The sequence below is a fragment of the Pantherophis guttatus genome, chromosome 3, assembly GCF_059756535.1.
Source record: "Pantherophis guttatus breed Tessera chromosome 3, ASM5975653v1, whole genome shotgun sequence".
Lineage (NCBI taxonomy): Eukaryota > Metazoa > Chordata > Lepidosauria > Squamata > Colubridae > Pantherophis > Pantherophis guttatus.
The window spans coordinates 142,507,501-142,531,520 of record NC_142065.1 but is presented as its reverse complement, the minus strand read 5'-3'; the positions used below and the strand labels follow the sequence as shown (position 1 = coordinate 142,531,520).

Here is a 24,020-nt window from a genome sequence, read left to right as displayed (position 1 = left end):
GACTGGGTGGGCGTGGCTAGCTGGTCATGTGACCGGGTGGCCATGGCTATGTGTATAGGGACTACTCAGAGGGCTGAAAAGTCACTTCTGACAGGTCCTCACACTTTTGACTGGTCCTCACACTTATGACCATCCTCACATTTATGCCCGTGCAGCATTCTTAACAACCGTGTCACTCATTTCACAACTGCTTCTCTTCACCATGGTGACAAGATAGGGCAAAAATGTAAAATGTGAGGACAGTTGTAAGTTCGAGGACTGGTCAAAAGTGCGAGGACCAGTCAAAAATAACTTTTTCAGCCCTCTGAGTAGTCCATATGCACAAAAGGACTAACCAGAGGGCTGAAAAAAGTCATTTCTGACAGGTCCTCGCACTTTTGACTGGTCCTCACACTTATGACCATCCTCACATTTATGCCCGTGCAGCATTCTTAACAACCATGTCACTCATTTCACAACTGCTTCTCTTCACCATGATGACAAGATAGGGCAAAAATGTAAAATGTGAGGACAGTCGTAAGTTCGAGGACTGGTCAAAAGTGTGAGGACCAGTCAAAAATAACTTTTTCAGCCCTCTGAGTAGTCCATATGCATAAAAGGATACAGTAATAGAGAGGGATGAAGGAAGGGAAGGGAAATTAGAGTAGGAGTGACGGTAAGAGAGGGAGGAAGAGAGGAGGAGAAGGAGAAAGGAAGAGGAAATAGGGAGGAGAAGAAGAGGGTGGGGGGAAGAGAAAGTAAGAAGGAAAGAAAAGAGAGGTGGTAGGTTTGAGGAGAAAGATTGCTGTACAATAAAAAAGATGAAAGGGAAGAAAGCCAACCCCAAACAAATATAAAGATATTAAGATAAAGAATGAATTGTTAAACTTTAAAGAATAAAAGAGAACAAATATGAATAAATAGCAATAATTAGAAACACACATACAAACATACAATGTATTTTCTTTGAACAGAATATTTGGCTGGTTCACAAATTTAAACAGTGTTTAGTCATTTCAATTAAATTTACAATTTCTATATTTCCTTTTTGCCATATTTATTCCTCATCTATTTTTTTAAAAAAACAATATTACCCTTCATCCTCATCTCTAATCTTAATCAAATTCAATTTTTCCCTTCTATTCTATATTATACCCCTTCCCATTGTCATCTATTTTTATATCCATCCTCACATTGGTTAATTATGTAATTATATAATACAGTTGTTTAATACAAATTCAACATTTTAATATAAATCAATTTTTTGTATATTAATCAATATGAACATGAATATTCCAATTATTTCCATGCAATCCAATTTCTTACAAATCAATTAATTATATTTACCAATAACAATAAACCAAATAATTTCCCCCATATATTCCTCCAAACCACAACTTAACCATTTCTGCTTTCAACACAGTATACAATTAATAGTATCTCAATTATTACAATTCCCTAGTTAAAAAGAGCTTTTTTTTCTTTTGTGTTTTAAAATCTTGAACTCTCCTCTTTTGCCCTAAATAATTTCCCATTGTTTACACCTACCTTTTTTGGTGAGGAAAAGGAAAATAAATCTGCTGCCTAATTTTCCAACGTTGCAAGCAAACAGCAAAGCCAACAGCCTGTTTTACTTTCAGTTTCGTTTTAAGCTTGGTTTGCACAAAGAGAAAAAAAAACTGCTGAGCAATTTAGCAAGAGCAGAGCCCTGTGCAAATCAGCTGAGAGGGGGAAGCCGAGCTAATTAACGTAGGGCGGCCCTTTGAAGCCCCGCGGCAAGAGTTTAAACAGGTTTTTTCCCTCTAGCCATCAGCTGGGACTCAGGAGGCAGCCGGGATTCAGGAGGCAGAATGAAAAATCGGGACTTTTTTAAAAGGCCGCGGGACGCGGGACAAATTGCTCAAAAGCGGGACTGTCTCGCCAAAAGCGGGACGTCTGATTTTAAAGGTTCCGATATACGTAGTCTTGTCAGGAAGTTAGGAAAGATTAACAGAGTTGGAAGGAGCCTTATAGGTCATCTAGTCCAGGGGTCTCCAACCTTGGCAACTTTAAGACTTGTGGACTTCAACTCCCAGCGCATGCTGGCTGAGGAATTCTGGGAGTTGAAGTCCACAAGTCTTAAAGTTGCCAAGGTTGGAGACCCCCGATCTAGTCCAACCCCCTGCCCAAGCAGGAGTTCCTTACACCATTTCTGACAGGCGCCAGTCCAGTCTCTCTTTGAAAGCTTCCAGTGATGAAGCTCCCACAACTTCTGAAGGCAACTTCTGTTCCATGGGTTGGTAGTTCTGTCAGAAAATTTCTCCTTATTTCTAGTGAGCACAATCAACCAATGGAACAGCTTTCCTTCAGAAGTTATGGGAGCTTCACCACTGGTAGCTTTCAAGAGGAGACTGGACAGCCATCTGTCAGAAACGGTGTAGGGCCTCCTGGTTGGGTGGGGGATTGGACTTGATGACCTATCAGATCTGTTCCAACTCTGTTATTGTTATTGTTGTGAGGGAAAACATACCCCACTTCACGCTTCCACACGCAGCAGCGTCCTTTGCCTCCTGCTTTGTTGGGAAGGGAAACCAGACAAAGAAATGCCAACAATGTCTGGGATTGGGAAAAGAATGTTTTCTTTCATATGCAGTGTGCACACACGCACGCGCACCCACACACACCATTCCAAGCTTGGAGGCTTTTATCCACATCTGAGCTAACAAACTTCCAATCATGCCTGGCCTTGGGGAGAAGGCCCTTTCCTTCCTCTGTGGATAGAAGTCCCCAAACCTGGAATGCGTTTGTGTGTGTGTGTGTGTGTGTGTGTGTGCGCGCGCACATTTGGCTGCCAGCAGTTTGGGGAGGCGAGGAGCTTGTGGGGCACCAAACTGTCCCGTCAAGTTAGCTGGTGTGACTTGTTCCATCCTGAAAAGGCAGCGTGGAGTGGTGTCAAGTCAGCCACGCCCACCTAGTTGTGACAATCTGGCTACTGGCCCTTTGAGGGCAATAAAATTGAGGCCAGGGATATCACAAACATGATTGCTGCTATTCACATTTCTTTTGAATTAATTTTCTGTAGAATAATAAAAATATTTCATTGTAAATGATGAATGACAAAAGGCTTCAGTTTATATCAGTGAATGTGCTCTATTGTATTGCAACATCAATTGAAGCTTTAGAATTTTCATTCAGGTTCTCATAACCTCAGCAAGTGTTCAAAAAAAAAAATTATCATCTCAACTTACTTAAATTTAACAAACTACCCTACAGAGAAGGGAAGATAATACAGTCTTGTTTCAGCTTTTTGCTAAAAGTGAAAGAGGTGTCTAGACTATTTTGTTCCAACCTCCTAACGCAAGGATAACCCCAATCTAGGATTTCGCTCTATCCCTTTTCTCCAATCTACAATTTAATACCGAGGACCTATCATTATCTTTGTTTAATTGGCTTTCACTTTACAATTATGCAACATAAAATCTCTGCTTTTGTTTAGAACTAGACTAACATACGCTATAATAAACAACTGTTTCAACATATTTGTCATTTTCATGCATGTTAAGTGATTTGTTTAGTTTTGGTTTAGTGTATTGCATAATCTCAGCCTACTGCAATAAAGTTAATGAATGATGGTTCAAAGTGTGTAAATTTAATCAATTTCAGTGATACATGAGCTCAGTAATACTGTGTTCTCTCACCATACTAGCTGATAGTAAATTTGACAGCAACAATCAAATGCTTTTATTTCAATTCTGAATACATGAAAATCTGCATCAAAATAAGGACTGTATAAGGTAAGTATCATTTATAGATATCTGAATTGCATACAATACAATGGCTTGATTAAATGATCCATACATTTGAGTTCCAACATAGGATTCATATTTCTCAACTGCATTCTTATTTATGACCACCAAAATGTGTTATGTGTATTTATTCTAGGGCTATTTACACATTATAAGCTCAGCAGCGACATCCATGGCTAGCCATGACATCACAAAAATGACAAACCATGATGTGCTAAGGCAAGCTGAATTGACTGAACAGTAACATGTATCATCAGATGGAAATTTATACAGAGCATATGTGGTGAAATCCCCCGCATCCCAAATTCCCATACATCTCAAAGCAATTGTGAAAAATTTATCTAGCAATCAGAGCACCAGAACCTTGTACTAAAATTATTTCCTTGAATTCATTAAAGATAATTCTATCCTGAAAAGAAAGAATTCAAATCAAATATGACCTGAAGGAAGTATACCCCAAATTCAGAGAAAATCAAATGTGTGGCGATGAAAGAAAAGTGGCTTATAAAAATCTGAGGAAGTATTAAGGCATTTAATCAACACAGGCAGAATGCACCCATTATGGAGAACAACACCTACCAAAGAACAGGATACTCTTTGTAAGTCGTTGGATAATAAAAAAGAGGAAGGGATGGTCAACTTTAAATTCTGGCACAAACATTGCACACCGGAACATCATGACTACAGCAGTGGCAGCAGCTGCCTCAGTGCCTTCTTCATTGACTTCTATGAATGATTTGTGAACAACTTCAGATACGACTAAATCATTGTTAGTTGACATTCCAGAGAAGTCTGCCTTGCCCTCATCAAATGCATCTGTCATTCCCATGCTTCTCAGAACCGGCTTCAGGTCATATTTTTCTTCCAGTTTAAATTTGGGAAAGGAGAGTTCAATTTCTCTTAGGTCCATCATCTCTGGATTGATCCAGTCCATGAGTTTCTCATATGTAATTTCTCTCTCCAACTAAAATAAGATGAAAAGCATTAAAGGAGAAAGAAATTCCTGGTTGTATGACACTATGTTGTACTCCGATAATTTCACTCTAGTAGAAAAAATATGATGCAGTGATTGAAAAATCCTGAACACTTACAAGCAGTTGCAAATTCTTCTATTTCCTTCTAGAACTTTAGAGGAAAGTGACCAAAATAGGGTAGACCTTACTTAGAACCATACCAGTACCTGTTTTCTTAATAGTGACAGGAACCTTCTACTGACTTTTATCAAATATAGAGCATTGTTAAGAGTGCAGTAAAAGGTATTTTGAAGCTTGTCAAGAAAAAGAAGCAAATGTCTGTAAATCCTCCGTGTTTGGACATATAAAATTACTTTGTAATTTTATTGTCATCTTACATGAAATTTATTGTCATCTTACATGAAATATAAAGAGTCATTTGCCAGTGGAAATAAAAAGATAAATTAACTATGGATAACACATACACACCCACACACACATTTCATAACACCTGTAACACTATTTTGTATATTACCTTTCAAGTGAAATAGGAGAAATTTCAACTTTCCTTAGTGGTCCTTTCCAAAGACCTCAGTGCCTTCCGCCGTGCCCTTAAAACCTTCTTTTTCCAGCAAGCCGGGCTGGCCTAATTTTTAAAGTGTTTTTAATTGTTTTGTTTATCGTTTTTAATTAATGGGGCCAAATTTATATATATATATATTTAATTGTATTTTAATATTTGTACTTGATGTTTTTACTTGGCTGTTCACCACCCTGAGTCCTCAGGGAGAAGGGCGGTATACAAATTCAAAATAAAATAAAATAAAAAAATAAATATATGCTCATAAAGACTTTCATAAAGCTATCTCAGTGACCCAATTGTTGTGACTCCGACCCCCGAGGCCAACTTATCGGAGGGAGAAGGCTCCGAACATGAAGGAGAGGAGTTGGCCAGGCCTCCCTCTCCAGGACCCTCCTCTCTGGCAATGCCTCAGGTGTCTCCCGCAGGAGAAGAGATTGGCCAGGAGCCACGTATATCTTCGCAGTCGGACAGTGATGGAGATAAGTCTTGGCTGGATCCACGCCAGCATCGGAGAGACAAGCGAACGCAGCAGAAGAGGCGGCGTGCCAGAGATTAAGCTGAGTCACTGGACCACACCCCACGGGATAAAAGGGGGTGAGATGGCCATTCAGACTCTGTGACGGACAAAACTAAACTACTAGCGAGTCACATTGCATCTTTGGAAACAACGTTATCTGCCTTGGATTTAATACGAACTGGACTTGACAATTCTTGAACTGTGTGTATCTTGTTGGGTTTATCTGCTGGAGGAACAACCCCTCCCTTTATGAGTAAAGTTCTTGGCAAGCAGCTACTGGGTTGCTGCCAATCCTCTTATCGAAAGAATTTGTTGTCTGCCAGTTTTATTTAACCCCGGCTGTCTGTTTGTGTGCGTGTGTGAGACGGGGACAGAACACCAATTTCCTTAAGCTAGCATTCCATACTTTTTTCCCAATCTAAACTTTCCACTTCAGACTGCAAAAAAATTTCATCTGATGTCAGGCATTGCTGATCAGTTTGCCTAGAACTGTGATGGCAAACCTATGGCACATGTGGCACAGCTGGCACACAGAGGCCTCTTGGTGGGCATGCGAGCCATTGCCCAGCTGAGCTCCACTGTGCATGCATGCCTGTGCCTCCTGCTGGCCAACTGATTTTCAGGATGTGCAGGGAGCAGGCGGCATGCGGAAGATGCACATGCATGCGCAGGGGGTCACGTGCGCATGCGGAGTGGTCACACGTGCATGTGGGGGGGTCGGGGGTCACGTGCATGGGGAAGGGAGCACGGGGGTGGTGTGCACCTACCCCACGGCCCATTTTTGGGCCCAGGAGTCTTCAGGGAGGCCTACTAGACCCAAAACAGGGGGAGGGGGATCGCCAGTTTGGACCGGTTCAGGAGAACCGGATGTTAATTTTATATCTGGTCACTGGATCAGTAGTTGCAAGGACTGGCTGGTCCCTTCCACCCAACCCTGCCCCTCCCAGGAGTCTCCACGTGGCCCATTTTGGATGCCAGGTAAGTGCAGGGCCTGCACGGAGGCTCTGGGAGGGCAAAAAACAGGCCAGGCCCAGTTCTGGCCTCTGGAGCCCGAAGGAGGCTGTTTTCGCCCTCCCAGAGGCTCGAGGAAAGCCTCTGGAGCCTGGGGAGGGCGAAAAACAGGTCTATTGGAAGTACCGGAAGTCTGGAAATGGGCCTATTTCTGACCTCCGGAGGGGCTCCGGAGCCCGGGGTAGGTCATTTTTGCCCTCCTGGAGGCTCAAGGAAAGCCTCTGGAGTCTGGGGAGGGTGAAAATGTCCCCCCACCGTGGTATAGGAGACTGAGTAGGCCACGCCCACCATGGCCACACTCAACCAGCAACAGGGCAAAGAACTGGTTGCTAAAATTTTTAATGTGTGTGTGGGGGGTGCATGCGTGCCCCCCCCCGCACATTTCATTATGGGTGCCGGCATCCGAAGAGAAAAAGTTTAGCCATCACTGGCCTAGGACAATTTTAATAGTTGAATGTTTTGTATTGATTTTCTAACTTTAAAACCTCTAAGTTACAGCATAGCTACACTTCTCCAATTTTAAATATAACACAGCTAAGAACAAATACAAAGATGTAACCAAAGAATGTAAAATAATACAAGAATAAGAATATAAAATAGTTGCTGTTAAAATATTAACTGCGGGTAGTCTTCAACTTAGACCACAACAACTGGGATCGGAAAGTCTGCTGTACGTCATTGTGGTTGTAAGTCAAGCTGGACCCAATTTTACAATTTTTATGATGGATGTTAAGAGAATCACCACACTTAAGAATCTGTGGTTATCCCAAGTGTGAACGGAATAGTGTTTTTTGCTGGAAAGTTGGCATAAAAGGTCACAAATCATGATCATGTGACTGCAGGACACTGCAATCAGTTGTAAATGTGAGTTGTTTACATTTACATGGGAGAATGGTGTGACAGTCGTAAGGACCAGGCTTTTTTCAGCACTAATTTTCAATGGTCACTAAATGAATGGGCATTAAGTCAAGGACTCCCTATACAATTATCAGAGATAAAATTACCTTGTGAATGTGCAGAACATGCTTTTGGGCTTATATCAAAAAGACAAGAATGGACACTAGCCTGTTCCTATGGAAAGGATATGATGTAGCTGAGATAATATTTCTGAGAAAATTCATTTCCAGATCCCATCCGTCTCATCCTTTGGAGATGGATGAATAAATCAGGACTTGGTTTATTTCAGACAATATAGTCCTTCTTTGTTTGGGGCAGCTAGAGAAGAGGATGCAATACTAGCATAATCTATCTCAAGCAACCAGTTCTTAATGACTTCCTTGTACTGTTAGAAGTACTGCATGCTATTCGCAATCTTATCATTTGCCTTGACCTCATCAGTGGAATCACATCAATATATCCAATGTTTTGAGACATAACTGCATTAGCTCGTGCATTTGAGATTTTTTTGCATCTTTTCAAAATAGGGGAAAATACAAGTCCAGGGGTGAAATGCTCCCGGTTCGGACCGGATTGCCCGATCCAGTAGCGATGGCGGCGGGTGGTTCTGAGAATCGGTAGCAAAAATCTCTGCCCCCCCCATGCCCAGATGAGCTGCGCAATCATCAGAGGCTTTTTTTTTAATTTTTAAAAGCATTTTTTCTACAAACTCTTCGGCCGAAAAAATGCTTTTAAAAGTAAAAAAAAAAAAAAGCCTCTGATATTGTCAGAGGCTTTTAAAAGCATTTTTTAACAACCTCTTCAGCTGAAGAGGTTGTAGAAAAAATGGTTTTAAAAGTAAAAAAAAAAAAAAAGTTGGCTACGCCCACCCAGTCACTTTATCCCCTACCAAGCCACGCCCACAAAACTGGTAGTAACACATTTTACATTTCACCACTGAAGTGAACCCAATAGCCAACCCAATCCAACCCAACTAACTATAGTTGCACAAAGCCAAGCTTCAGTGGATAGCATAAGTTAGTATCAGAGATGTTTTCAGGTGGACAAGGGCTTAAATTCTGTTTCATGAAAGAAAAACTCACCTTTTCCAATCCAGTAGAGTTATCTTCAATCTTTTGAGGGAGCAGAATGATCATGCTCAACTCATTATCAACATATGGAATCTCAAGAATTGAAGTCTGATAGTCCGATATGTAGGTCATGTTGTATTTCGCTTTCTTGAACATCATCTGCACAGTTTTTTTTTCATTCTACAAGTGAGGAATATGTATGTTAGAAGAAATATTTCAAATAAATAGGAAATGCAAATAATTCTATCACTTATTCAGTCTTGGGTCCCCCCCCCCATCCCGCTTAAAGTTTTCATCTTTTGCTTCAAATTTTCAATCAAATTAGAATAGAATTCTTTACTGGCCAAATGTGATCAGACACATAAGGAATTTGTCTCTAGTGTATAACCTCACAGTGTGTATATAAACAGCAAGTAATAGGTCACAGGTCATAAATCATAGTTACAATAATCATAAGTTACAAACAACTGATAAATCATAAGAAACCAATACTGTGTTTCCCCGAAAATAAGACCCTGTCTTATATTTTTTTGAACCCTGAAATAAGCGCTTGGCCTTATTTTCAGGGAGGTTTTATTATTTTGGGGCGTATGCAGTAAGACAGGGATCCTCTTGCCGTCTTACCCGATTTCCAGCTCTGTCTCCCGAATCCTAACCAGAGGAAATGGCAGGGACCGGCTGCACATAGGGTTTAAATATTTTAGGGGAGGGCTTATTTTCGGGGGAGGGCTTATTTTCGGGGAAATACGGTAGGAGAAGGTAGTAGGAAAAATGAGAAAAGATGAAACATGAAAAAAAGCTATCTTTATGTCCAGTTGTTTTGACATGCAATGCTTCATAGCGGTGTCCTTATGGGAAAAGTTGAAATGGATTATGTCCAGGATTCGAGGGGTCAATAGGTACTTTTTCAGCCCTCTTTCTGGTTTGTTCCTCAATGGAAGCCAGGCTGGTTGCAATTCTTATTTCTGCAGTCCTATCTATCCGTTGAAGCCTGTACCTGTCCTGTTTGGTAGCTGTGCCAAACCAGACAGTTACTGAGGTATAAATGACTCAATAATTCCTCTGCAGAACTGTATCAGCAGATCCTTGGGCAAGCTGAGCTTTTTGAGTTGACACAGGAAGAACCTTGTTTGTTGTGCCTTTTTAACGATGATTTTAATGTTAGGTGTCCATGTCAAGTCTCGGAGATAATAGAACCCAGAAATTTGAAGGTCTCTACTGCTGATACTGAGTTGCCTAATATTGAAAGAGGTGGTAGAATAGGAGATCTTCTTCTAAAATCTACTATCATCTCTACAGTTTTAAGAGTGTTCAGCTGCAGATTCTTCTGGCTGCACCACAGGGTTGCACTATCTCTTGTCTATACAATACTTGTCCGTATTGTTTACAGCAGCGGCTTGGCAGCCAGGCTGAGGGGGGAGAAGGGAACTGGGGGGCATGCAACCCTTGCTCAACTGGTGGGTTAGCAACCACATTCTCAACATGACTTGCATGTAGTGGGCCGGCAGGCAGGTGTGTGATTGCCTGCTGGCTTGCCACTCATGCAAGTTGAGCTGCGCTGTGGCTTTAACCAACCATCTGTTCAAATGAACAGATGTTTACAATATTAAAACTAGATTTCTTCATGAATAGCAACACAGATAGATATTGTGCCTGTTCCTCCTCCATCAAATACTTCCAGGTGATAATACATAATAGATCCATATACTCAGCAAATATATTCAGTAATCACCCTGTAGTTACTGTGCTTAATCACATAGAATTAGTGGGAGTGGTGCTGCACTAAAAATCTCTGTGCAAAGTTTCAATGACTGAAAAGTCTGAATGTCTACACACAAAGTCTGAAGGACTCAAGATGACTGATCTTCGTGATTCATCCATTTCCATGAAGATCAATAAAATGTAAGGAGTAAGCAATTTTTTTCCTACAGGAATGTTTCAAATTAATTTCACACTTGCTTCAGTTATATACAAAGTAACAAAATTTAAAATATTCAGAATGTCTCTTTTACTGTGTTAATAAATGAATACCTTGTTAATCTGGAATGGTTTTTCCTCTGTGAAATCTTTGTTGAACTTATCTGCCCAGTTTCCCTTGAAATAGATAGCATTCACCAAAACCAGTCTTGTAAGCGAATCAATTATTCCAGGGACAAGCAGATCCTGAATTTTACCTTTTTGAGAGTTTAAAAAAAACTTTTTAAATTGATAAATTTATATGCATAATATTGCACAAAAAATTATTAGGAAGCCACTTGTAAGATGGTTTCTAAAGATCTATCTATCTATCTATCTATCTATCTATCTATCTATCTATCTATCTATCTATCTAGGGGCAGGAGAATGATACTGTAAAATCTCCATTCCCTCCCCACTCCAGGGGAAGGATACTATAAAATCTCCATTCCCTCCCCAATCCAGGGAAAGGTTACTGCAAAATCCCCATTTCCTCCCGATCAGCTGGGACTTGGAAGTCAGAGAATATCTGCAATAATTTAGTAAATTTAGTACTTAGTAAATCATAGACATGTTTGTAGGTAAGCCAAAATAAAGCCATTTTTATTTAATTATTAGATTTCTATCTTGATTGTCCTTCAGGAACTCAAGGAAGTCATCTAGAGAGCTCCTCTGACTGAGGATGGAATATAGCTTTTGCTTCCTCAGGGCCAGTCCAACCTACCTCCCTACATCCATCCATCCATCCATCCATCCATCCATCCATCCATCCATCCATCCAGACATACATACAGCTTCCCGCCCTTAACATTTATATAGTTGCCCATCTTATATCATTATTTAGTAAGGTTACCACACACATAAAAGTTAAACAACAGGCAAGTTAAATAACGGAAATATGTTCAGAAGTGTCCATCAAACCAATAATTTATTCTTTGCTAGAATTTCATCTGAGGTTTCATGGGCTTCTACGTAGCAAGTAATGGTTAACTATGGTGGGTTTGCCTGCCTTATCTATCTCTTTGTCATGCATACACAATATTGCATGTCTTACTTAATGCAGCTACTAATTAACTCTTATCATTCTCACCTGAGGTTTTTTCTTCTACCCAGGCATTTATATGTTTTCTCGAATCTTCTGAAGCTTGGGTGAAGTTAAGTTTCTCCAGACTTGCATGGTAGAATTTCTCAGTGGATTCTATAAATGACTTAAGAAACAATGACATCTCAACAACAGAAGCAGTAATAAAAACACGAATTGATTTTGCCTAATTTTTCTATGAACTAACAATCCAAAAACATTATTTATTAGGCTGAATACACGTTACAAATAGTTAATACAGTTTGCTTATTCAATTATTATATATCTGGCAATTATTGGTCACACAGTTCTGTTTTGCCTTTTCTTGATAGTTCTATATTTAGGATGCTAAAATCTTACTGGGTGTTCCTGTAACAGTCCCAGTAAAAGCAGTTGGCTTTTAATTCCCCATTCAGATAACTCAATAGACCAAATTATAGCTATAGGAGTACTAGATACTTTATAGAGCCAAGCTGCAATTTCAATGAGATACTCAAACATTGGAACACACAGAACATTTATGGTTATTTCCAGCCAATTCTTTATCATGCATGTAACTTACTGCAAGAAAATCGAATGATGTTTCTCCAAAGAGCCGGTTGGCTAGACTGAGGATATAATTGGCACCTGGTTTGTTGATTTCAGAAATAAGTTTCTCGAATTTTTGGTGAATCTCTCTATCTTTGGATACAGAGAGCACCTATAAGAGATATATGGATGATCAAATTATGTTTAAAATCAATTCAAAATGTAATGCAACAATAGCAAACCTTGGAAAAACTTACAAATGGTCTCCCATGTAATCTGGAGCTAACTTTTGGCCTGCAGATGAATAGCTTTTAAAGTTAATAGCTGACCACATCTAGGCTTCAAAGCTAAACAAGGTTGAGCCTACTTAATATTTGGGTAATGTTTGAACCCCAAGCTTGTAGAATACAAGAAAAAAAACCTTTCCTTACAGGAAACCAGTTCCTTGCAGTTTCTATGGAAACTCATACAGTATAGATGCCCATAAAGTCCCTATAAGTAAAGCTTGACTTGACTTCACTGTACATATTTGGACTTCACAAGTTTAAAAGTCCTAATCATTGATCTCCTTGGAAAATCAATTTGACGGACAAGCAAAGGAGATGGATTTTCAGAAATGTCCCTTCTTTGGAAAAGAAGGTTTTTAAAGCCCAAAGAGTGTGCCTCCATGCATAAAGATTTTTTTTAAAAGGCAGAAGAAACAATCTTCTTCCTACTTTTACTCTTTATATAAACTTTTGAGCAAATTGAATCATTACTGTATTTTTCGGAGTATAAGACGCACAGAAGTATAAGACGCACCTTAGTTTTTGGGGAGGAAAATAAGAAAAAAGCTGATTGGCAGGTGGATCGGCCTCTGGGAATACTCCCAATCAGCTGTTCCCAGATCGGGAGAGGTGAATTTTAGCAACAGGTTCCTTGATTGTCAGTTTTGTGCCTTGCTTTTTTTCCTGCCTCTGAAACTTCTGAAACTCCATTTCAGAAAAAAACTCTCTTTTCTACCTCTGAAAGCCTCCGAGAGCTTCAAGAAAAAAAAAGTCTCTGAAGCTCTGTTTGGGGGCTTCTTATCTGAAGCTTCGTTTCTGATGCTTTTTTCAGCCTCTGAAATCTCCGTTTGAGAAGCTGGGCGGGGCTACATTCGGAGTATAAGACGCAACCATATTTTCACCCTCTTTTTGGGTCGAAAAAGGTGCATCTTATACTCTGAAAAATACAGTATATACTCCAAATTTATAATAGAAAATATTTCTTAGGGTAATGGTAGGCAGCACTTTTGAAGGCAAAGGCTTTCTGAATGCTTCTAGGAAGATTGGTGTGAAGTGGACACTATCAAGGTCATGTCCCAGTGCCTGACCTGACATCTCCTGGCACCAGAACTTTCCAACTTTAAGTCTGAATGGGGTGGAGCTCCCTTAGACAGAACCTGTGCGCGATATGGGGTCTTCTTGGACTCAATAGTCACTGCAGGTGTCAGCAGTGGCTTGTGAGGGTGCTTTATCTAGATTTGTCTGGTGCAAAAACCAGACCTTTTCCTGGACTGGGAATCCCTTCTCTTAGTCACTCACTCCATAGTTGCCTCACATGTGGGCTGCTGCAAAGAGCACCTCTTAGAGCTACTCTTGAAGGACACTCAGAAACGGCATCTGGTCTAGAATGGAGCAATATAGGCAGGTATAGGCACACCTCTGTGCAAGTTATCCAAAAGTGTCTGGATGATATTCAAAGTTGATTGATTGCCATCTATAACATCTTCATGGCATGTAGCTCCACGGCCACCTTTCTCCCATTGTTTCAATAGGATACAACAGAGTTGCTCCAGGTCTGATCTTTAGTGCCATGTTTTGCCTTCGTCATACTTGCACTCTGGAACCATTTCCCCTTGGAGATTCAAGTTCCCCTGACTATGCCATTCTTTAAATGGGCCTTGAAGAACCTGCAGGTACAGAGCTAAGAAGTATGTACCTTAGGTGGATTCTGTTAATGTGTTGCATAGGCCTGTGTCATTTTCTTCTTTTTGATTTTTATTGTATTTTGCATTTTCAAAATTCATAATGACTCTAGGCAGTCTATAAATTTGAGAAATGAATGAATGCTATGGGTATCCTGGATTGAAGCACAAACATGTGCCAGAACCAATCTCCCAACTCCCCAACTTTGGAGTTCCTATTTTTTAAAAATGTCAATTTTAGGTCTTACACTGGAGGTGGAATGTTTTTCCTACCGCAGTATATCAGTAAATTGTCCTTCTGATTTTTGGTCATTGTAGTGAAGAATATCCACAAAAATGGATTTTCAAACCCTGGAACTTCAAGTTAAGGACTTTTGTCCCAAATAATACTATTTACATAGTTAGCAACTGTGGCTTTTAAAAAGTTAGGCCTAGAGCGCCTGAATCCCTATTGTACTAAGCAAACAGCAGCTGCTTCCCTCCTCATGCAAATAAGAGTCCAAAATGTGGATGAGAATTGAATTGGGAGCAGAGTTAAAGAGTCCCGATAACAATGGCATCCCTTGTGCATGCTGCATTTTTCAAAAGCTAATCAGACAATTGGGGATTGCACAAACAGCCTCCTTTTAGGAATGAAGCCTTTTTAAGTTGATAGGTTTATTTGGAACTTTTTAGAGCAGTCATAGTCACCTAGAGTTGCATGACTGCAAAATGGGCTGCATTTAAATTTAATAAATAAATTAGATATTGTCATAATTGGCTATCAAGGGTAGGGACCACCTCCTAGCCAACCCCTTTTTCTTCATTTTGATAAAATGTATCTTGATATACCTTTGACATCTGAGCTTCTGTGTTACCTTTGGCACCCAACAAGACCATGTGTAGTGCAGAAGATATGCTCAAAGGAGAAAAAAACAAGTTCTTGGTAGGATCATTTGCACTAAGCTTCTTGAAGAGGTTGAGGGCAAAGGTGCTATTTGCTGAAGAAAGACTGTCCATGTTTTCAAGCCTGGAGAATAAATATAATATGATATACCACAGATTATCTCCTAGATAATGACTGAAATGCCCCACCCAATGAACTATTTTTTTTTTGTTCTACTTGAGCAATCATTCTACTTGCTTTAAGGAATATGATCTACAGAACTTAGTGGACCAAATATAAAGACACTATAAACCCCTCTTCAAGATTCATATACAGTTCCAAAGATAACAACAGGATATGTGCAAAACAGTAGAATGTTTTTTCTGCAGTGTAGTCAAGACATTTTAGAAAAAAACCAAAAGTTAGCTTCTGTATTAAGGAACAAGAGCAGCAATCCTAAACTGGCCATGCCAGCAAATGTAAGATAAGAGAGAAGGAAAGTAGTAAGTTTATTAAATTCTATTAAGTTTTTCATTCTGTCAGATATTGGTGGGGTGGGCGCTTCCCTACTCAATGCAACAGTACAGCTTCACAGACAAACAGCAGTCCTATCAGGATATAGGGAATTGAGAATCCCAACCAGGCAGCCCTAACGTCTCTCCTCTTCCTATCCAACAAGGAACCCATCATGGGACGATTTATATACCGTGCAATAGGTAACTCCAAACTCACAGCTGCACACTGCACCTGCAAAGTGCAAAAGCTGCCTTAGGCTCCACAACTGACTGAAATGCACCTCCCTTTCTAGTCAGGTGTTTTCAAGGTGCCAAGGTCAACTTCTATTCACCGGCCTATGTTAAGCATTCATACAACAACGTGCCAATCAAGGGAGCCACAGGAAACTGTCAAGCAAGCTCCCAACCAAGGGAGCCACAGCAAACAGGGAGCCTGAGTGGTTTAGGAAGCTAATGCCTCCTACTAAGGCAGCATTTAACATCCAGCTGCCTGCAATTACTGCAAGTTCAATTCTCACCAGGCTCAAGGTCGACTCAGCCTTCCATCCTTTCTAAGGTGGGTAAAATGAGGACCCGGTTTGTGGGGACAATAAGCTGACTTTGTATAAAATATACAAAAGTATGAAGGCTATTGCTTAACGCATTGTAAGCCGCCCTGAGTCTCTGGAGAAGGGCGGCATATAAAAATAAATAAATAAACAAACAAACAAACTGTCCATTCGGGGCGCTTTATGTCAATCTCACCCTGTGGCACCTGCAGGACAGGAGAGAGAGAGAGAGAGAGAGAGAGAGAGAGAGAGAGAAACATACAATGGTCGTACCTGAGGGAAAATGTGGTATTCTGGGCTGCTAGGGCAGTTACTGGAGACGTCTGGCTGGGGAGAAACGCCGGCGAAACTGCAAGAAATCCTGGAAGAAGCAAAATGATTAATGTTGAGATTCTTCCCAGCCTGGGTTGACTCAACAACCTAACTGCGTGTGTGTGTGTGTGTGTGTGTGTGTGTGTGTGTGTGTGTGTGATAGGGAAGGAGGAAGGGCAGGAAAGGAATCCAGGCGCTGAAAAGCAGATGTTCCACGTCTAACCCTTTAAACTTCCTGGAAGAGGCCCTTTGAATAGTCACAGCCTCCCTTTGCTACTACAAACCACCAATCCACGCCTCATTTCAATTAAAGGTTGCAAAGCAACCGGGCAGCCGAGCTGTCAACGCCTTTTGGACTTTCCCTGCAGTTCTGAATTCCAAACGGCGGGTGAAAGCCCCCCCCCTTTTTTTTGCCTACAGGAAAGTCTTTTTAAAAATTTTTTTTTACTAACTTTCCTGGAAAGAGGCCTAAAAGAGCTGTTCTTCCGCGGCCATCTCTCTCTCTCTCTCTCTCTCTCTCTCTCGGGTTTGCAATCTGCAAGCCGGAGCAGAATTGCTTCAGCCGCTTGCTACAAGCTTCCTCCCTTCCGCCTACCCCTCTCTGCAATATCCTCCCAGGCGGAGGGGGGAAAAGTCCTCGGCGAAGTACGAATGTGCTGCTTAAGGCCGCGGTTGAGGAAGAGCGGTCGGGTTTCACCATCCCTTTAAAAGGGAACCTCCAGGGCGTGGGCTTCCAGCCCCAGGCGATAGCTTGCCTAACCGTTTGCACTGAGCATGTGCGGGAATGGCTGGCAAGGAAAATGTTTCCACGATTCCTTGGAAATCTGTCCTCATCACGGTTGGCAAAGAAATGCTGAGAGATTCGCAGAAGGGTTCAACGTGCTCTGGCCTGTACGTGGTGTGTTCCTTTTATTAATCACACTGTCCAGACGCTAGCAATAAAGGCTCTCCTGGCAATGTTTTGATTAAAAACTAAGCTAAGCTAAACGGGATGAATCCTGGATGGAGATCAATTGCAAGGCTAGATTGAAATGAGAGAAAAGGATCCTGGAAGTAGGTGGGATTGAAGTATTTGTATACTACGCCAAGGATGGATGAATCTTTCCATCCAGATCTTAGACACTACTGGGTTATTTTATGATTTTTATTCCCCCTTTATTATTTATCAATAATTCAAGACTGCAAACCAGTGGTGGGTTTCAATTTTTTTTTTTTAGTATTGGGTTCTGTGGGCGTGGCTTGGTGGGCGTGGCAGGGGAAGGATACTGTAAAATCTCCATTCCCTCCCCACTCCAGGGAAAGGTTACTGCAACATCCCCATTTCCTCCCGATCAGCTGGGACTTGGGAGGCAGAGAATAATTGGGAGCAGGGCCAGTCAGAATTTCCACTACCGGTTCTCCAGAACTGGTCAGAACCTGCTGAAACCCACCTCTGCTGCAAATGTACCTTATTCTTCTTCATCGATTTCAATTCAGTTCCAATTTCCTACACACGATTCAGAACATGGGCCTAAAATGCAATGAAGAATTTAAGCTAGAGGTCTGAAGGCACAATGAGAGAGGTTGTGGCGAATCAGACAGTGGAAAAAAAAGATGAATAACTTTTCTCCCAAGTCATCCATTTAAACTTACCGTAATATATTTTTCTTAAAAAAATAAATCCCAAACTAGTTGTGGAAAACCAAGTAAGTGCTATTGCAGCAATTCCTACAGCCTGTTTCTTGGAGGAATGGAAGCCCAAACCAATTTAGATATTTGCATGTGAACAAATGAAGGCCTATGTGCAAAGATTATTTCAAGATCGATTGCACCATTCACTCCTTAGGGCAAACAGCGGTTGCTGCACCCAGAAGAATTTCACTAGAACTCATCATAATGAGCCCACTGTTTGCCCAAATACTTTGGTGATACCTAATATAAAAGATATCTGGTTATCAGGTTGAGTGACGTAGGACCCAAATTACATAGGAACTGTCTCACCTAGCTCTCTGTAAAAGAGGTTGATAATCATGTGTTTGAACTCTTTAACCCCAGTCAGGTTCATATTTATCTATTCCAATTTACAAGTGCAAAAACCAAAGAAATCTGGAAAATGTGCCATAATTTCTAGTGCTATTTACATTTGTAACTTTAGATCAGAGTATTATTAATAGCTGGTATATTTCCTCTTCAGTTCATATAGGCCAGGCAGTACAGTAGCTAGTTCTTATTAGAAAGATTCAAAGGAGACAAAACACATCACCAATTATTTAATTTTAATAAGACAGTTGCAGATTGATAGTTTGGATTACAATAGATGGTAAATCCTTCTGACAGATAAATGGTCACAATCTTTTGTTCACATCCATAGTACAGTGGTAGTACTGGTAGTACAGTGGTCTAAGGCACCCTGTTATTAAGCTGGTTATTAAGACCAGATGCCTGCAATTACTGCAGGTTCGAATCTCGCCAAGGCTCAAGGTTGACTCAGCCTTCCATCCTTTCTAAGGTAGGTAAATTGAGGACCCAGTTGTGGGGGCAATAAGCTGACTTTGTATAAATATACAAAAGAATGAAGGCTATTGCTTAGCGCATTGTAAGCCGCCCTGAGTCTCCGGAGAAGGGTGGCATATAAATCAAAATAAATAAATAGTATCTTCTATAGAAGGGTGTCAAACTCGATTTCATTGGAGGCTGCATCAGGGTTGTGTTTGACCGGGGGGGGGGGCTTGCGTGACCAGGGTGGGTGTGACGCTTGTGGTGGCCCATGCTGCTTCTGCCAGCGAAAACAGGCTCCCGAGCTCCGTTTTCGGTTGCCACAGCCTCCTGCAACCTTCTGCCAGTGAAAACGGAGCACGTAGCCCTCCTGAGGTCTGTTTTCACTGGCAGAGGGTTGCAGGAGACCGTGGCAGCTAAAAACGGAGCTCAGAAACTTGTTTTCACTGGCAGAAGCACACCAGGCCAGTCCTTCGCTATTTCCAGGGCCAGATCTATTCCCCGCAGGCCATATCTAAGTATCCCACGGGCTGGCTCCGGCCCCCGGGCTTTGAGTTTGACACCCCTGTTCTATAACATTACCTTTTTAATTTAGGTATTCTTTATTGACCATTGTTTTCATTATTTTAGCTTCCTATGAATGAGAATCTCCTCCGTGCAACCTTCCAGTATTCTATATCTGATATTTCTGGGAATTATTCTGAACTTAACCTTAAAAATGGTCCTTCTCAGGCTTCCTTACAGCAAGAGAAACGTAACATTAGGAATCAAGGCAGTATTGGAATAAATCCTAAGAAAATAAGCAATGCCCTTGGTCCATCTAGCCCAGCAGCCAACTAGCTGCACCAGGAAGCCTCAGCACGTATCTGTCGAGACCCCATGCTCGACAATCTGACGATGGGATATCACCTGCAGAAGCGGAAGCACCGAGAAGGGGGGTGGTGGGGGTCTGAACTGGGATGTAAGGACTGAGCACGATTTGGTGGAGGCGGGTGTGAGAAGAAGTAGGCGGGCGGTCACAACGCGGCCGTGATAGGATGATGAGCAGCTGCTACGCGTTGCCGTTCCTGAATGCTGGGACGCGCCGGCGGGGAGGAGCCCGGAAGTACGGCTAATGGGCGCGCTTATTTAACTGAAGCTGAGTGGCGGCGACTCCCAACGCCGACTTTGTATTATCTTTACCTGAACTCAGCAAGCATTTGCAGCACCTCCGGACGCTGAATAAACCGTTTCCTGCTTTAACGAGCTTTGACTGCAGCGTGGCTTATTACCGACCTTGGGTGTGAGCGAGAGAGCTGAGAGAAAGTCGGCGTTGCCCTTTGTCACCGTGAGTAACGCCGAGAGTGACGGGATGGCGGAGGGAGCGGAAACTGGGGCGGCGTCCCCCGAGGGGCTGGAGGAAGACAACACCGTGTTGCAAGCGGCGGAGCTGAGCCCCAAAGACCCTCCAGTGGTTAGAGCGAAGGAGAGGAAGCCGCACCATGCGGAAGGTGCCGCTGAGACCCAGGACTCGACCGAGATGCAGCGGACGAAGAGCTCGGCAGGGGAGTGGTGGCAGAGCTCCGCTCTCGCGGGCTCCGGCACCTATAAAGCCCCAACCTCTGGGGGTTACTCGGGGAAGTCTTCCTTCCGTGGCTGGAGAGAGAGAAAGTGGCTGCTAGACGATGACGAATGCGATGGAAACCAGTCCACTGGCATCGGAGCATCCACCCTGGATATCTTAAGGGAAAAGTTCGGGGAAGGGAGTTTCAGAGATGCGGCGTCCTGGCAACCCTGGATGGGAACGGAGGCTACTGACTCGTGGCAGAGAGGAGGAGGTGGTCGGGAGTCCCGGTTCCATTTAGCAAGCCCGAAGTTGCGGGTAGGACGGAGGGAAGGCAGCAGGGGCCAACCGATGGGACAGTCTCGACCCAGGGTTTCCTCAGCAAGCGAGCCGCCCCGCGACACTGACCAAGAACGGCAGCCGAGGGTGGCGAGGAGGGGGATGGACCAGAGTGGTGTTGGAGGACAGCCGCGGTCAGGGGCCCCGGCACAGGACAGTGGAGCCAGCAGCCATCCCCCCCCATGATGTTGCCACCCGGATTATGGCCACAGCAACATCCCGCGGTGTGGGGTCCTCCCCCTATACAGGCCTTGTTTGACGGGAGCCCCGATAGGGTCTCTATTTTTCTGAGTCAAGTGCTCAGTCACACGGATCTCTATGGCCATCTATATCCCTCACAATGGGCTGTAGTCATGGCCATAACCGCAGTTCTCCAGGGGGAGGCCGCTAATTGGGTGGCAGACCTACATAGCGAGCATGCTAGGGAACTGGCCGACGTAGGGCTGTTTTTGGAGGCGCTGCGAGGACGTTTTGAAGATAGCGCCAGAGTCCAGGTCATCGAGGGAGAATTGCTGGCGCTGAGACAGAGAGGCCGGCCGGCCAAAGAATACGTAAAGGACTTCCGGACATTGGCAGGAAGACTTAGGTCGTGGCCAGAACGATTACTAGTACACCAGTTTCGTTCTGGCCTGGACAGGGAGGTGAAACAAGCCTGCGTATACCGTGGGTTACCCCCAAAACTGTCCGAATGGTTTAAGGCCGCAGTCGAGCTAGAAGTTGGGCTCCGGGAGTTTCGAGGGCGCGTGGGCCAAACCCAGCGTTTTATGACAACCGGAACGAAACCAAAAGAGTATGGGGTGAGCCCCGCACCCAGCAGACCAACATCAGGCGTAGGACGAGGGGCTTTCCGTTGCTTCCGGTGCAACCAACTAGGACACCGGGCTGCCGAGTGTCCCATACCCCCCTTGCAAGCAACACCGGCACGCACCCCACCGTCCGGAGCCAAGGTGCGGGAGAGGGCACGATCGACATCAGAGCGGCCATCCACGTCCACACCGATGCCCGCTAGCTGTTCCCGATCCACACTAACCGGTGTGCAGAGCCCTTCGGGGGAAGGGGTTTTGCCGACGTTAACGGATGGCAGCGATGACAGTGGACCGGAGGACCCTATGGTGAGCGGTCCTATACGTCCGTTTGTAATACCAGTGGTGCTGCGTAATATACGCACTCTAAAGGGGATTCCACAGGGAGCACTCATCGATTCGGGGTGTACTCGTTGCCTTATCCAGAGTTCAGTTGTGGATCTTTTGGGGCTACAACGGGTGAAACTAAAAACACCTATTCGTTTTGAACAAATGGATGGGTCGTTGCTAGGGGGTTCACCGGCCTCTTACGTTACAGAGGCCGTCTACCTGGAGATCGGGGAACACACGGAGCAGATCCGGTTTATTGTAGTCGACCGGATGGTCGAGTCACTTATCCTGGGCCTTGCATGGTTGGATAAGTGGCGTCCCACTATATGGTGGGAGGGGGGTTACCGAAAGTTACAGATCAGTTTGGGACCAGACCCAATTCCCGAACCCCAATCACAGGTCCAGCAGTGTCATGGAGTAGGACAAGCTGGGTCGGGATATCCAGAGGTATATAGGGATTTAGCAGCTGTGTTCGACGAACGTGAGTGTGAGACATTACCGCCTCACAGAGTGACAGACTGTGCAATAGAACTGATACAGGGAGCGAAGTTTCCGAAACCGCGTATGTACGCCATGACAAAACCAGAGTTAGAAGAGCTGCGGCGTTACATTGATAAGAACCTAGCTAGGGGATTTATTCAGCCCAGTCGGGCGCGTATGGCAGCCCCGGTTCTGTTCCGCGAAAAGAAAGACGGTGGTCTTCGTCTATGTGTTGACTTCAGGGGCTTGAATGCTGTCTGTGTCGAACACCTTTACCCTCTGCCACTGATGAAGGACTTGCTAGCCACGCTGGCGACTGGGAAGGTGTTCACGAAATTGGATTTACGAGAAGCTTACTACAGAATAAGAATAAGGGCGGGGGACGAGTGGAAAACAACATTTAATTGCCCGTTAGGGAGCTACAAATTCCGTGTCATGCCCTTTGGGTTGCAAGGCGCGCCGGCCGTGTTTATGCAGGTTATAAACGAGGTGTTACATGAGCATCTATATCGGGGCGTTCTTGTATATCTGGACGACATTTTAATATATTCGAATACGATGGAGGAACATGTCCAGCTAGTGAGGAAAGTGCTGTCCAAATTACTGGCCGCAAAACTCTTTGTCAAATTGTCGAAGTGCGAATTCCATCGCACTACATTAGATTATCTTGGGTACCGTATTTCAGCACGAGGTGTGGAGATGGATCCGAAAAAAGTCTCAACAGTATTAGAGTGGCAAGCACCCAAAACCCGGAAGCAATTACAGAGCTTTCTTGGTTTTGCCAATTTCTATCGGCAATTCATCCCGTCGTTCGCACAAGTGGCCCTCCCATTAACGGATCTGTTAAAGACGAAGCATTTAGGAGGGGGTAAGATAAGACCAGGACAACTGTTGCCATGGACCATGGAATGTCAGCAATCGTTCGAGCGGTTGAAGGGACTGTTCGCTAGGGAACCCATATTGAAACATCCAGATCCCTCGTTGGGATTTGTGGTACAGGCAGATGCTAGCAACGTAGCAGTGGGGGCTGTGCTGTTACAGCGGACTTTAGATGGAACCCTATGTCCGTGTGCATACACATCCCGTAAATTGACACCCACAGAGCGGGGTTGGGCTGTGTGGGAAAAAGAGGCATTTGCGGTGCGATGGGCTTTAATGACCTGGCGACATTTGTTGGAAGGAACGGACAGAAGGTTCGAGGTCTGGACAGACCATAAGAACCTAGAGGCTTTGCAAACCCCAAGGAAACTGTCGCCGAAACAGGTTCGTTGGGCACAGTATTTTCAGCGCTTTAATTTCGAGTTAAAGTATGTCCCAGGGGGCAGGAACTTCCTAGCCGATGCATTGTCCCGGATGCCGCAATTCGATAGTAAACGGGAAGATGTGGTGCAAGCGATAATCCCAAAGCCCCAACCAATAGCTAGGGTGGGTGATAAATCAACCCGACTCGAATGGCCAACAGAACTGAAAAAGGCGGTACAATGCGACCCCTGGATAGTCGA

At 43.4% G+C, this 24,020-nt stretch overlaps 1 protein-coding gene across 3 annotated transcripts; it reads right to left on the bottom strand.

The window, feature by feature from the left end:
- Positions 1-3,675: 3,675 nt before the first annotated feature.
- Positions 3,676-17,429, bottom strand: LOC117656670 (serpin B6-like). Of its 3 annotated transcripts, none has more exons than XM_087890270.1 (8): positions 17,144-17,429; positions 16,510-16,597; positions 15,140-15,317; positions 12,395-12,532; positions 11,842-11,959; positions 10,827-10,969; positions 8,808-8,975; positions 3,676-4,728 (listed from the first exon to the last, which is right to left on the bottom strand). In XM_087890270.1, exons 3-8 carry the CDS (start codon positions 15,305-15,307, stop codon positions 4,324-4,326), a joined length of 1,140 nt encoding a protein of 379 aa, XP_087746396.1. In that variant the 5' UTR covers positions 15,308-15,317; positions 16,510-16,597; positions 17,144-17,429; the 3' UTR covers positions 3,676-4,323. The 3 variants fall into 3 exon arrangements, with proteins under 3 accessions (XP_087746396.1, XP_034260747.3, XP_087746397.1); XM_034404856.3 differs by having other exon boundaries at positions 17,001-17,315; XM_087890271.1 differs by lacking the exon at positions 17,144-17,429 and having other exon boundaries at positions 16,510-16,753.
- Positions 17,430-24,020: the final 6,591 nt, after the last annotated feature.

Coding starts and splice junctions, on each gene's coding strand:
- LOC117656670 (XM_087890270.1), bottom strand. CDS start 15,307: ATGGACAGTCTTTCTTCAGCAAATAGCACCTTTGCCCTCAACCTCTTC. Junction 11,960..12,394: donor CATCATTCGATTTTCTTGCA/GTAAGTTACATG, acceptor TTGTTTCTTAAG/TCATTTATAGAATCCACTGA. Junction 10,970..11,841: donor GGTAGAAGAAAAAACCTCAG/GTGAGAATGATA, acceptor ACTCTCAAAAAG/GTAAAATTCAGGATCTGCTT.